We start from the raw sequence: 14,213 nt of genomic DNA, 5'->3' as shown, positions 1-14,213 counted from the left end.
AGCGGTTATCAGCTCTTCTAGTATTTTTGTGTTACTAGATTCAGCAGCGTAATGCAAAGCTGTTTTGCCATCATTATCTCGTATTTGAAGGAAATTACTAACAGCCTGCTGCTGCGATTCAGCTAACTTTCTTTGATCTATCCTTAGCCCTTGCATACATTCTTTTTCTCCATTTCTTGTTCTTCTTATTTTCTGTATTTCTTCCTCGTGCGCTATAGTGTCTTCGAGTTCTATACATTTTTGCGGCCTTATAGCGGTTATCAGCTCTTCTAGTATTTTTGTGTTACTAGATTCAGCAGCGTAATGCAAAGCTGTTTTGCCATCATTATCTCGTATTTGAAGGAAATTACTAACTGCCTGCTGCTGCGATTCAGCTAACTTTCTTTGATTTACCCTTAGCCCTTGCATATGTTCTTTTTCTCCATTTCTTGTTCTTCTTATTTTCTGTATTTCTTCCTCCTGCGCTATAGTGTCTTCGAGTTCTATACATTTTTGCGGCCTTATTGCGGTTATCAGCTCTTCTACTATTTTTGTGTTACTAGATTCAGCAGCGTAATGCAAAGCTGTTTTGCCATCATCATTTTGTATAAGAAGGAAATTACTAACTGCCTGCTGCTGTGATTCAACTAACCTTCTTTGATCTATCCATGGCCCTGGAATATATTCTTTTTCTCTATTTCTTATTCCTTTTAACAACTCGCCAACTATTTCTACATTCTTTCTAGCAACATAGTGCAAAGCTGTGTTGTCATCTCTATCTTTCATAAGTATTCTTGCTCCTCTATCTATCAACGTTTTAACTATTTTCACATAGGCACTCTCGGATGCGTAATGCAAAGCCGTTTTGCCTCTACAGGCTCGAAAATTCACTGGAGCACCATATTTTAACATCAGTTCAACAATCTCCTCATTACCTCTTTCTACAGCATGGTGTAGAGCTAATTTTCTGCAATCGCTTTTAGCGTTTAGAATAAATTTTAAATCATCATAATTTTCTGCAGCTTCTAAAATTTTCCGAACCATTATCATATTATTTTCTTGAGCAAAAAAAATAAAAAAATGTTGTGTTTTGCTATCTTTAAAATCTATTTCTGCACCACTATTAATAAGAAATTCAACTAATTCTGCATCTACGATTTCAAAGTCATCATCAAAACCGCCGTTCGGGTATAATTCTATATTATATAAGGGGGTCTTACCATTATTTTGTTTAATATTTACCTCAGCTCCATTATCTACAAGTAGTTTAGCTATATCAAATTGTCCTTGCTTAGCTGCATAAAGTAAAGGAGTTGTGCCATCGTCATTACTAATATTTGCATCCGCTCCGCTTTCTATAAGGAGCCTGGCTATATTAAAATTGTTTTGTGAAACCGCAATAAACAAAAGTGTAAAACAAAATCCAGGTGAAGTAAAAGTGAATGGTAAATGAATATTGTAATTATCTTGAAATTTAATATTTGTATCTGCACCATGCTTTGTAAGCAGTTTAACTATTTCTTCGTTTTTACTTATTACTGCATAAGATAAAGCTGAATGATGATCATGATCTTGTATATTTACCAAAGCTGAACAAATATCACGATCTTGATTATCTACCATAGTGGCATGTTCTAAAAGTAGGTTAACAATATCTTCATTGTTCTTTTTAGTAGCGTGATGCAAAAGAGTTTTTCCATCATTATCTTGAGCTTTTAGTAAGTGTAATAAATATCCTTGATTTTTTAAATGTGTTATATGTTCTTGATTTTCGCAGACTAAAGAATCATCTTCTAAGTTTGTAATTTTATCCTGATCCTGATAGGCAGCCTGAATATCTCGATTCACGGATTCAGTATAGCTTCCATTTTCATTTTGAAGCAATGTGGAAGCTTTTGTTTCTTTCTGAAGCAATCTGGCGGCTCTTAGTGTTTTTATCCTTGCAGTTTCTTCTCTACTTCTCCAAGCCATTTGTGCTAGATTATCCAACAATCTTGGATTCTGTATAGCTTGTAAAATGGTTTCCAAGATGGCTAAATTATTTTTTTTAACAAGCTTAGCCATAAAAGACATATGCGAGTGTTCTTCAGCCGTTGTAGTGATTGTACTAATGACAAATGGATCATATTGAATTCTTAAGAAAAATTTTTTGTCACCATTCTTTACTGCTTGCCTCCAGACTTTAGCAAATTTTTTCCCACTTGAATATTTTAAGCTTTTTGGCCCCGCTTGAGTTGAATTGCTTGACTGCGATAGTCTTCTTGTATCCATTTTAATTTTACCTCTATATCCAACCATACTTGACTCGGTTATAAGTACTTTAACTTTTATAGCTATATTTGCGCTTTAAACTAGAAAAAAGTATGCACCCTCATGGACTACTATCTTGATGTATCTGAAGATAGATATACATAACCAGGGACTTCATGAATTCATAATAAATTATCAAGTTGCACAGTACTGTCTAATACAGCATAGTGTTAGCTTTCGGTAAAGGTTAAACTCAAGCAGACTCTCTCGACGCATATATAGGAAAGCAACAACTACGCCTATTTACGGTCTAGGCTTGATTAGAGGTCGTTAACAAACATGACAAATCTAGTAATTAAGCTTTAATCATAGAATATCTTAAAAGGAGCATAAAAAAATCTGATCTTGAGTCGCTTGTTGCAATGGCAAAGTAGAAGTACACAATTTGAAGATAGCCTTACGCGCTTACGTAAAGAAATAACAGCATAGATTCCTCATCAGACTTAAAGCTATGCATATGATTAACCAATGTTATATAACATAACATATAACTATTATCCTTGTCATACAAGATTATCAGATATGACTATGCTACTGTAATAAAGTTACCAAATCAACATAAATACGTAGTTCTTCAACATAATACTTTGTTATATCAAATCTGAAAAGGCATAAATAGTTGATGTTTGGTAAATTGTAAAGAAGATGGTGAATTAGTTATTCTTAGTAGAAGCGGCTATTAAGTTATGGAAATGGTAACCATACTATTTAGTGACGTAAGACTTTAATTAAGGAAGAAGGCAATAGTTTCTTCCATTTAAATTGTGACGAAACGAGTATTTATTATGAATTTTTCAAGAGCTAGTGATGATCTGTTTACGATCTTGACTTTACATCTTACAATGGCGATCGTGGTAATTAATCTTGTATCGCTGGAGAACGATACTGATGGATACTGTTTGGCTCGGATTTGTATGAAAGAATGATCGGATAGCTTTAGCTTAGGGAATAAAAAGTTTACTACGTATCGCAACAGTTACTATTTGCAGTACTTTTTTATGTCGACCTGTAATTAAAGTGTCTCACAATAACTGTCTTAGTCAATGCTAGATTTTAAAAGGCTTTCATTTCAAGGTTTTAGGAATAGTAGAGCAATAATTGATTACTGCAAGAATCTAGTCTAAAATATAAAGTATTCCAAGCTCAGAGTGAAGTGAAGTCTCTTCTCCCTTATGAGCTCATCTCTGCAGTTCTTAAATGTATTTCGCTAAATCCATTTACGACAACTTGATTAGTCTGCAATCAGACATAAATCATCAAATGAAATAATTTTTCTTAAATAGAACCTCATCAGTACAAACTCCCGTCGCTATGCTGACGGATTACATTGTTATAATATCAAAAACTCCCGTCGCTTTGCTGACGGATTATGCTTTTATAATATTATACTTATAGAATATTGTTTTACAATAATACTTCAAACGTGACTCGGCCTTGCGTTGCTATGCAAACGGATTACGTTGTTATAATTATACAAACTCCCGTTGCTTTGCTGACGGATTATGTTCTTATAATATTATACTTTTAGAATATTATTTTACGATAATACTAATATTAGTTATCAACAATTTCGAATAGAGTAGTTATCAATCATCTAATATTAGCTTCACGAAAATATGTATTCTTAGTAACTTGACTATATCAAATACAGCAATCCACATAATCAAATATGGGGTGCGTCGCTCCACGACTAAACCACAAGGAATCGCAAAAATAGATTGATACATAAAATCTAGCACAATTACGTTGTACAAGATGACTAAAGTTATGGTGATTTTATCAGTCCTTGATCAAAAAGATGACATCTTATGGATAGCGAAAAGTCTGATCAATTGTGATTTACGGTGCTATACTGAACGTAGCCGGGATAGGAATCTAGGCGACGAATGTTACTTTGTACTATCTTTCATTAGTCTCCGATTAATTACCAGCATTAAGGGTTTTATTTCCATCATGTTACTAACTAGACAACCTATTAATTAAAAGATTACAGTAAATTCGAGTACTTAAAAACACTAATTAAAATCGACTGCACTGCGTGATAGTTGATCATGAACTTAATATCGAATATAATCAACTAAAATTTGGCGAAGAATAGTTACTGTAGAATAATAAGACTACATTATCACAGCTTAACAAGCTTTATGTTTTCATCGCAAATTTACCGTAATATTTTTGATATTAATTATGCTAATTTACTACTCAGCTGGATCGGATCAAAACCCCATGATAGCATGATAGCTGCGGGATATGCTACCCGCTATTGCTAGATTGTAAAATTTATTACAATAGCGTAGGGTCGTTAATTGTAGTAGCCTTATAATAAATGTTAGACTATAGGCATTTTAGAAGCTGTCATAGCGGGATTCTAGACAATTTATTCTAGTAAGTGCCCTGCAGCGCTTTTAAAATAGACAAAATTCGTAAAATCTACGCATAACGATCGGTAAATCTACGATCCTGATGCACTGATTTAGAAAAATCATTTAAACGATTTCTCGATATTTCATAAAATTGAATACGAAGTGAAATTTTTAGGTATGTTAAAAGCTATAGATGACAATCTTGTAGGTGCATAGCATAAGAATTTTACAGTCAACCAGAAATAGTACTAACGAGGATACAGTATATGTTCCATCATTTCTTCTGCTGCATGCAATTTTACTTGAATTTTATCAAATACAATTAAATACGCGTAAGCTTAATGTAAATTATGCTGCTTTTCTTAAGTGCTTTATCAAATTAGTATTTTAGAGTTGTAATACCAAGCATGTAGCCACAACAAAGTTTAGTTCCTGGTATTAACAGTCTATGTATCAAATTTATCTAAGCCTTCTAAGGGCATAAGCATCATTTTATGCTAGTAGGTTCTTAATTTAAGAACCTTTATTTAGTCATTAAGTTTTAAGATTTTGTCCTTACAAGCAGCAATGTAATACTCGTGCACACTTAATAATTATTTAGTAATCGGTTAATGAGATGTGAAACCTTGTATACCTATTGCTAACGACCTTATCAACAGGCAGTAAATATAGTCGTTCACGTAGCGTATGCTGTACTTTCTAAATTTAGAAGATATGCAACCAATTCCTTATTTCAATAGTCGTCCTTCTACAATCGACAAGTCTTCTTTATTGAACTGGCTGATGCTGAAAAACGCTAATTCAAAATCTATGTTATCCACATCTTGAATTGCATCTATTGCTAAAATATCGAAAATTCTCACTTTTTTATGCTGATAGTTGTCTTTTGCTTTGCTATGTAATAGATTTTGTAGTCTTTGTACCTACAGTACAGAAACGGCATGATGGCGCCGCTGTTAAGATGGCTGGTTATCCTGTATTTAGTAGGCTTATCTTTGCAAGAAGGTCAGTAAGGATCAATTTGATACAGAATGAAATGTGATATCCCACCCACCCAACCTTTTAAACGAGCAGCGCGGGGGGCATTTATACTACTGATAGATAGCTGTGATTATGGGTTCATTTCAATAGGTCAGTATAAGATTCTTACAGTACCTTAACCTCAAGATTTCTTCATGTAAAACAAATAGCTGTAAGGTAGTCATTTCTGCAGAGTACTGATTTTTAAAACAGTATTCGTTATATCGCTAAGGGTGGCCTTTGGGCCTTTCAATTTTGATTTGATGCAATACTCTGATGAAAATTGAATGAACATACAATCTTTATAGAGTTTTCTACACAGTCATTTTGATTGTTACATTTTCTTATAACGGTTGTTATCGACAGAGCAAGCTTTGCTTGCATACGCAAGCGATCCTTAGACACATTATAATGATAGGCATCGCGACTAAATAGTTAAGATATTATATTAGCTATAGACAAAAAATAAAATTATTTGTTCTTGAAATAATTATGTCATCGTACAATAAATGTAAGTTAACATCGTACTGAAATCCTTAATTATCCTCTAGACCAAAAATTCTTTAATTTCAATCCTTTGAGAACCATGATACCATACTCTAGACCCTCATCGTGCAAAGCACTGATTTGAAGATGGCCAATGGAAAAGTTAATACATAATCAATTCTATTTACCGTATTTACTTATACAGTACACATTAATTAATAGTATGGCCTGCAAATAAATTTATTTTTAGAATACGAGTTTATTTATAATATCGTATCTATGCTTATAATACTTTACTATGGCACGACTCAACAACTGAGAATTGATGTTTGTTCTGTACGTATTTAGTGTGAAATCGATTGAATACGTTACCATCTTCATACCATATATAGATAGAAATAGTATATTGCGTAAGAAATGTCGCAGAATTTTTTTTCTGGCGAAATAGTTTACTGATAAGTTTAAGTTCGGTTGGGTATAAAATTTCAGTATCGTGATTGCAATTTTCCTTCTAATGATGCATCCGCTACCTTTTCATTACGATTTTGTTCATCACTGGAGTAGTAAATACGATATCTCACACAGTTGATTTTAGCCGTGCTACGCTGTTCTCGAGGGATATTGGGCCTTTTCATTTGGAACGTTGAAGGGATACTGTATGCGGTATAGTGCATTGTACTGTATGTATACGCGTATGTTGCTTAATTCTTCACGGTCGCTCGTATGGTGACATATAGTATTTTAGTATCGTATATCGTGTATATAGTTTATGATATTACCAAGAGTTATATTAATACATACAAAACTGAATTACATCGACTTGTTTAGCTATGCTGTAACTGATGATGTCTTTACGATATGTGTAGTAGTTAATTAACTGAGATATCAATGTTATTATGTTTACTAGATTCGAAAGTTGAGAAAAGTTCGGGACGAGAGTTTTTTATAGGTTTTCTAAAACTGAGTGCCACCCAAGCACAATATATCACCATAACAAGTTATAATAAGCCAGCTGTTGTCAATGTTACAAATAAGTTTGATAATACAGCTGACGAATACACTATTGCATCGTATGAATCAAAAACACTAATATTCGCAACTACTATGAATATTGTTGCAAGTGATTTGACTTCTAAAATCGTGCATATCGTCTCAGATGAAGATATAACAGTTAGTAGTTTTTATATCTTTAATTCTGCATTGGCTTCAACATTAGTTTTACCGAGTCATCTATACGATAAGGATTATGTCGTCGCTGCGTATATTCCATATTATTCCATCAAACTATTAATAATCGCTAAGTACGCCGACACACATCTTAATATCAGTTTCCCAGCGAGTATTGACTATTCTGGTGAATATTATTCAAGAAGTAGAAACTTATCTATTACTTTACAATCTTCGCAAGGATTTCATTTAAGAGCGGGCAGAGACATATCTGGCGCTATTATCTATTCCGATAAAGATGTTGGAGTCTTGACTGGTAATACATGTGCATATATACCTAAAGGTACGGATAGATGTGATAGTATACAAGAATTTCATTTACCTATTACACGTCTTGGTAAGAACTATATTATATCGACGTTCGCTGATAGAACAGCTGGTGATGTATATCGTGTTGTCGGCGGTCATGATAATACGACAGTAAGTGTCAAAGTAACGTCTCAAAATTATCAACTGTCTCGAGGAGATTTTGTAGAATTTGAGTTAAACAGCGGTAATAGTTCGTATGTTACATGCGATAAGCCATGCTTAGTTACTCAATTCGCGAAAGGAAGCCAAGCAGATAATACTAAAAGCGATCCATTCATGACATTTGTACCAGCAATAGAACAATACAGTCGAGATTACAATACATTCTTGCCGTCTGCTCTTACAAATGTACGAGCTGATCGAAATTATGCGTTGATTACTATACAAGACAAATATAAGAACGGATTGATGCTAAACGGAGTAATACTACAAGGTATTACCTGGCGACAAATCCTTACAAATACTGTTAGCGAAACTTATGTTACTGCATCTGTTCCTGTTACAATTGGCGGAATAAGAATAACTCATAACGATTCTAACGCGTTATACGGATTAATTTACTACGGCTGGAGTCAAAATCTCGCGGGATACGGTCACTTAGGCGGTATACGAATTGTTAAAGTCTATCCATGTAAGTTACTATCATAAAATACAAGTATATAAGTGTTAATAATAACATTGTAGTTTTAGAATAAAACTTGATTATTCTCCACAAGAAACGATTCAAACTTGTACTTGACGATAACACATTGTAGTATAACTAATTACAGAAAGAGAACCATACAAAAAACTTACAGAAAGAAATGATTGCCTTATTGTTATTAGTCGATATCTACTATGCACATATCGTATTAAGTAACTTGGGTATAATTTCAAATTTTGACGGACTATAGATGCGCCGCGAATCATTGAACAATCCTCAAACATATCTGTGTATGAAGGTAACATGACGGTATTAGAGTGTAACGCGACAAGCTCGCCGATATCTACTATTACTTGGTTAAAAGATGGAATTCCTGTTATAAACTATGAGAATACGACAATAGTCGAAGGTTTCTATATTTATAGTCGTTTAGTTATTACAGAAACGTTTATACACGATATGGGGAATTATCAATGCGAATACGTTAACACAGTTGGATCAACAAGAAGTAATAACACATCGATAAAAGTGATCGGTGAGTCTATATTATTTATGTATAGTCTCGATATTCTTATTGTACTCTATAAACTTATTACATACTGTACATTGAATAGTGTAATTAAGTTATTGTTATCTATCTAATTTGAATATAGTATATCCTGTAATTACGCAACATCCACAAAACGCCGACGTTATCTATGGCAACACTCTGATTTTACATTGCAATGGAAAAAGTAATCCGATATCTAGCATTACGTGGCTCAAAAACGGATATCCGATATCGAATTACGATAATGTTACATCGATTGATAACATTTACATATATAGTCGTATCACTGTTAGAGAAGCAACTGTACGCGATAGAGGATTCTATCAATGTCGTTATAGAAATACAGAAGGAACGGCTATAAGTAAAGATGCAATTGTGACTGTTTACGGTAAGTACTGTATAATGCATAGAATCATAGTTTAGATATTTCTAGTTACAGTAAAAATTATAATTGTTAAAACGATATTTTAAAGTAGCTATAACAAATATAGTTACAATACTTTTGTAACTGATAACTGGTTTACATGATTTCCTAAACAATACTATAATTGATACCTTGTACTTAATAATACTGCATATAAATCAATACTACATAAACACAAAGTTTAGTTTCGAGATTGAAACTCAGTGTTACAGTATCATAAGCCAGCTATGTAACAAGATAACGCAAAGGTTAACTTGTACAAATAGAGACAATAGTTTATGAGCTTATAACTTTACATCAGATAAAGCTAGCGAGCTGATTTTACTCAACTATCTGTCGGGCTTATATATATGTTATATATGTTATACACGTCGACAGCGGCTAACATTGATAAATCATCTTACAATAATACTCATAGACATACACATGTATCAATTGTTATTACCTAATCAGACTACATTATGTCTATTCACAGAACTATTTCAGTACACTTTCGATCTACTTTTAGCTAGAACTACGACTACAAGAGCTTGTAGTATAAACAATTATTATATAAGAATAACTATTACACGCCATCATATTGTAACGTCAGTGATTCCTAGTGTGAGTAATTGTGATCACTATATGTAAATATTAAACTCGCTAAACTTGGTTACTTAACTCTTCACAGTCGCTCGTACAGTGACATGTAGTATTTTAGTATCGTATATCGTGTATATAGTTTATGATATTACCAAGAGTTATATTAATACATATAATACTTAATTACATCAACTTGTTTAGCTATGCTGTAACTGATGATGTCTTTACGATAGAGTATATTATTGTTTATATAAATATTTATGTAATATTATAACGACAAGTTTGTTAAATTTAAATATAATAGAGATAGTACTGGTGATAAGATTACAATGTACTGTGTAGTAGTTAATTAACTAAGATATGTATGTTCTTATGTTTACTAGATTCGAAAGTTGAGAAAAGTTCGGGACGAGAGTTTTTTGTGGGTTATCCAAGAATGAATACCAGGCAATCATATTATCTTACCATAACAAGTTATAATAAGCCAGCTGTTGTCAATGTTACAAATAAGTTTCTTAATACGGTTAATGAATACACTATTGCATCGTATGAATCAAAAACACTAACAATCGCAAGTACTATACTTATTTTTAATTCTGAATTGACTTCTAAAATCTTTCATATCGTCTCAGATGAAGATATAACAGTTAGTAGTTTTTATATAGATTATCCTGAAATGGCTTCAACATTAGTTTTACCGAGTCATCTATACGATAAGAATTATGTTGTCGCTGCGTATAAACCATACTCTAATATCAAACTATTAATAATCGCTAAGTACGCCGACACACATCTTAATATCAGTTTCCCAGTGAGTGTTTACTATTCTGGTCAATATTATTCAAGAAGTAGAAATTTATCTATTACTTTACAATCTTCGCAAGGATTTCATTTAAAAGCGACAACAGACATATCTGGCGCTATTGTCTATTCCGATAAAGATGTTGGAGTTTTGACTGGTAATGAATGTACACGTATATTTAGTAGTGTGGGAAGCTGTAGTAGTATACAAGAATTTCATTTACCTATTACACGTCTTGGTAAAAACTATATTATATCGACATTCGCTGATAGAACAGCTGGTGATGTATATCGTGTTGTCGGCGGTCATGATAATACGACAGTAAGTGTTAAAGTAACATCTCAAAATTATCAACTGTCTCGAGGAGATTTTGTAGAATTTGAGTTAAACAGCGGTGATAGTTCGTATGTTACATGCGATAAGCCATGCTTAGTTATTCAATTCGCGAAAGGAGGCCAAGTAGATAATACTAAAAGCGATCCATTCATGACAATTGTACCAGCAATAGAACAATATAGTCGAGATTACAATATATTCTTGCCGTCTGCTCTTACAAATATAGGAACTGATCGAAATTATGCGTTGATTACTATACAAAACAAATATAAGAACGGATTGATGCTAAACGGAGTAATACTACAAGGTATTACATGGCGACAAATCCTTACAAATACTGTTAACGAAACTTATGTTGCTGCATCTGTTCCTGTTACAATTGGCGGAATAAGAATAACTCATAACGATTCTAACGCATTATACGGATTAATTAACTACGGCTGGAGTCAAAATAGCGCGGGATACGGTCACTTAGGCGGTATACGAATTGTTAGAATCTATCCATGTAAGTTACTATCATAAAATACAAGTATATAAGCGTTAATAATAATATTGTAATTTTAGAATAAAACTTGATTATTCTCCATAAGAAATGATTCAAACTTGTACTTGACGATAACATATTGTAGCATAATTAATTACAGAAAGAGAATCATACAAAAAACTTACAGAAACAAATGATTGCCTTATTGTTGTTAATCGATATCTACTATGCACATATCGTATTAATTTGGGTATAATTTTAAATTTTGACGGACTATAGATGCGCCGCGAATCATTGAACAATCCTCAAACATATCTGTGTATGAAGGTAACACGACGGTATTAGAGTGTAACGCGACAAGCTCGCCGATATCTACTATTACTTGGTTAAAAGATGGAATCCCTGTTATAAACTATGAGAATACGACAATAGTCGAAGGTTTCTATATTTATAGTCGTTTAGTTATTACAGAAACGTTTATACACGATATGGGGAATTATCAATGCGAATACGTTAACACAGTTGGATCGACAAGAAGTAATAACACATCGATAAAAGTGATCGGTGAGTCTATAATTGATGTATGTGAATAAAATAATTTAAATATCACACTATGATATTTTTTAATATAATTATATCGATGAAATTAGAATAAATTTATTACTATTTAGTTTACTCGAGTTGAACTTAGATCGAATGCTTAATGTATGAATTAATTTAGCTCTGCATAAAATAATTATATTTAGGACTACTGGTGTAATATTAAACTATAATCATTCGCAGGTTCATTTACTTATTACAAAATCGAGTCATTTCTCGCTTATCAGACGCTTAAGTCGCTATCGGTATCAGACTTATATAATCTTTCCTTTAGAGACCGAAATATTTCATAACTTAAAGAGTAGTTTTCTTGTTATATAATTACCTAGCTTCAGTATTTAGCTACTATTCTAATTTTTAGATATTAATTTATACGAGAAAAGTATTTAAACACAGTATAAATTAAGATAGGAAAGAAATATTGTAGTGAAATACACTCAGGTGCTGCAAGTGCTATCTTGCATAGTTTGGAAGTATGAATAATGTAAGAATTCTCATGGTAACGGCTTTGAGTAAATATCACTAGTAAGAATAACGACACGCTAATAATTTAAGAAATGTAACTTATTAAAGATAATAGTATCGCATTAATTAATTATTTAATTTAAATTAATGCACTCGTAGATCATGAAGTATCATCGCTTTTACTAAGCTGCATATTTAACTTTTATTGTTAGATTATATTATGTAGTTGGGACCAGGATCGTAATTTTTCGATCAAATACCACTGATAGCATTGCACAAGTACTATCGCATTAATATAATTTGATTCTACGAATTCTTTACCAACTGGTAAATACTGTTATTTAGAAGTGAATTAAGAGATACTGCAGTCGTAGTGATTTGCAAAATTTTCAGATACATTATCCGAGGCTTGTAATTTGTTATACGCTGTTACTGAGCCTACTTTATTATACAGTACTCCTTATTATTGCATCTTACGTTGCATAAATTCCACAGTAATTAGTTTTAAAATTATTTGCTGAGGTCTGCTTTAAGAAGCGAATTTTATAAGAGAGACGTTGCGTTTTAAATTGATTCTCTGCTGGTATTTAAGCCAAGCACTTTAGAGAGGTGCGTGGTCGAAGATTTATCACTCGGTAGTCACGTTGAAGAACATATACTCGTGTTCAGAATTTACATAAAGATTTCATTTGCGCTTATATATAAGAGAAAATACAGTTTTAAGGCGTAAGCACTCATATCAGTATTACCAGTAAGGATGAGGTACCTTACTGTATAATGATATATCATGTGATTTTTTAAAAGATTGTAAGCTAACAGGAAATTAATATTATCGAACTGATTTAGCAGTATAGCTCCCAGAAGAAGCATATATACAGTAGTAAGAAACAATCTGGCTGTGAATTTCCTTTTCATGTCTTGCTTTGTGAAAAATATATACCTGTTCATTTGAACGGAACTTTACTAGTAATTATAAATGAAAATAATGATAGAAACTGATATTAGTACTAGTATAAAGAGCTCAATTTTAAAATATTTAGAAAGAGCAGTATTTAAATAATTAATAATTTATACTTTTTGAATCTAGTTTATCCTACTATAACACAACATCCACAGGGCGCCAATATACTATATGGTAAAGACTATACCTTGAATTGTAACGGGACTAGCTATCCAGTGTCAAGTATAACATGGCTCAAGAATGGAAATCCTATGTCAGATGTCAACAACAGCACGTTCATTCGGAATAATTACATCTACAGTCGCATTACTATCATTAATGTAACCTTAGACGATCAAGCATCATATCAGTGCCGTTATAGCATTGCCGAAGGAATTACTATTAGTAACAGCGCGATTGTCACAGTTTTTGGTAAGCAGAAAAAATTTTTTTAAAGTCAATGCTTTATTTGACGAAAAGATATAAGTTAAATTTCTTCAAATATTCTTATTAGTTACATATCGTTACTACACTTGATATCTTGATTATTGATGCTAAATTCATGGCTAACTATACTGTACGGTACTGAATGGAATTCTTTATTAAGTAAGCATTATCAATAATTATAATAACATCGTTAATAAAGCTATAGCAATTAGCAATACCGCTAGCATCTTCTAGCTCATAATAGCT

At 32.5% G+C, this 14,213-nt stretch overlaps 2 protein-coding genes across 2 annotated transcripts; one reads left to right on the top strand and one right to left on the bottom strand.

The window, feature by feature from the left end:
* Positions 1–678: 678 nt before the first annotated feature.
* On the bottom strand, positions 679–1,686 carry TRIADDRAFT_3750 (uncharacterized protein; the record flags this gene model as incomplete). Its single annotated transcript, XM_002116790.1, has 2 exons — positions 679–1,334; positions 1,512–1,686. Coding segments are annotated over 2 exons (831 nt in total), but the record flags the coding sequence as incomplete, so codon positions are not given.
* A 3,910-nt stretch (positions 1,687–5,596) lies between these two features.
* Positions 5,597–8,342, top strand: TRIADDRAFT_60863 (uncharacterized protein; the record flags this gene model as incomplete). Its single annotated transcript, XM_002116846.1, has 2 exons — positions 5,597–5,657; positions 7,066–8,342. The coding sequence occupies 2 exons, from the start codon at positions 5,597–5,599 to the stop codon at positions 8,340–8,342; spliced, it is 1,338 nt and encodes a 445-aa protein (XP_002116882.1).
* Positions 8,343–14,213: the final 5,871 nt, after the last annotated feature.

This window comes from Trichoplax adhaerens, genomic scaffold, assembly GCF_000150275.1.
Source record: "Trichoplax adhaerens TRIADscaffold_18 genomic scaffold, whole genome shotgun sequence".
NCBI classification, from domain to species: Eukaryota; Metazoa; Placozoa; class Uniplacotomia; order Trichoplacea; family Trichoplacidae; genus Trichoplax; species Trichoplax adhaerens.
Note: the sequence above shows the minus strand (reverse complement) of the source record. Positions and strands in the feature narration are given on the sequence as shown.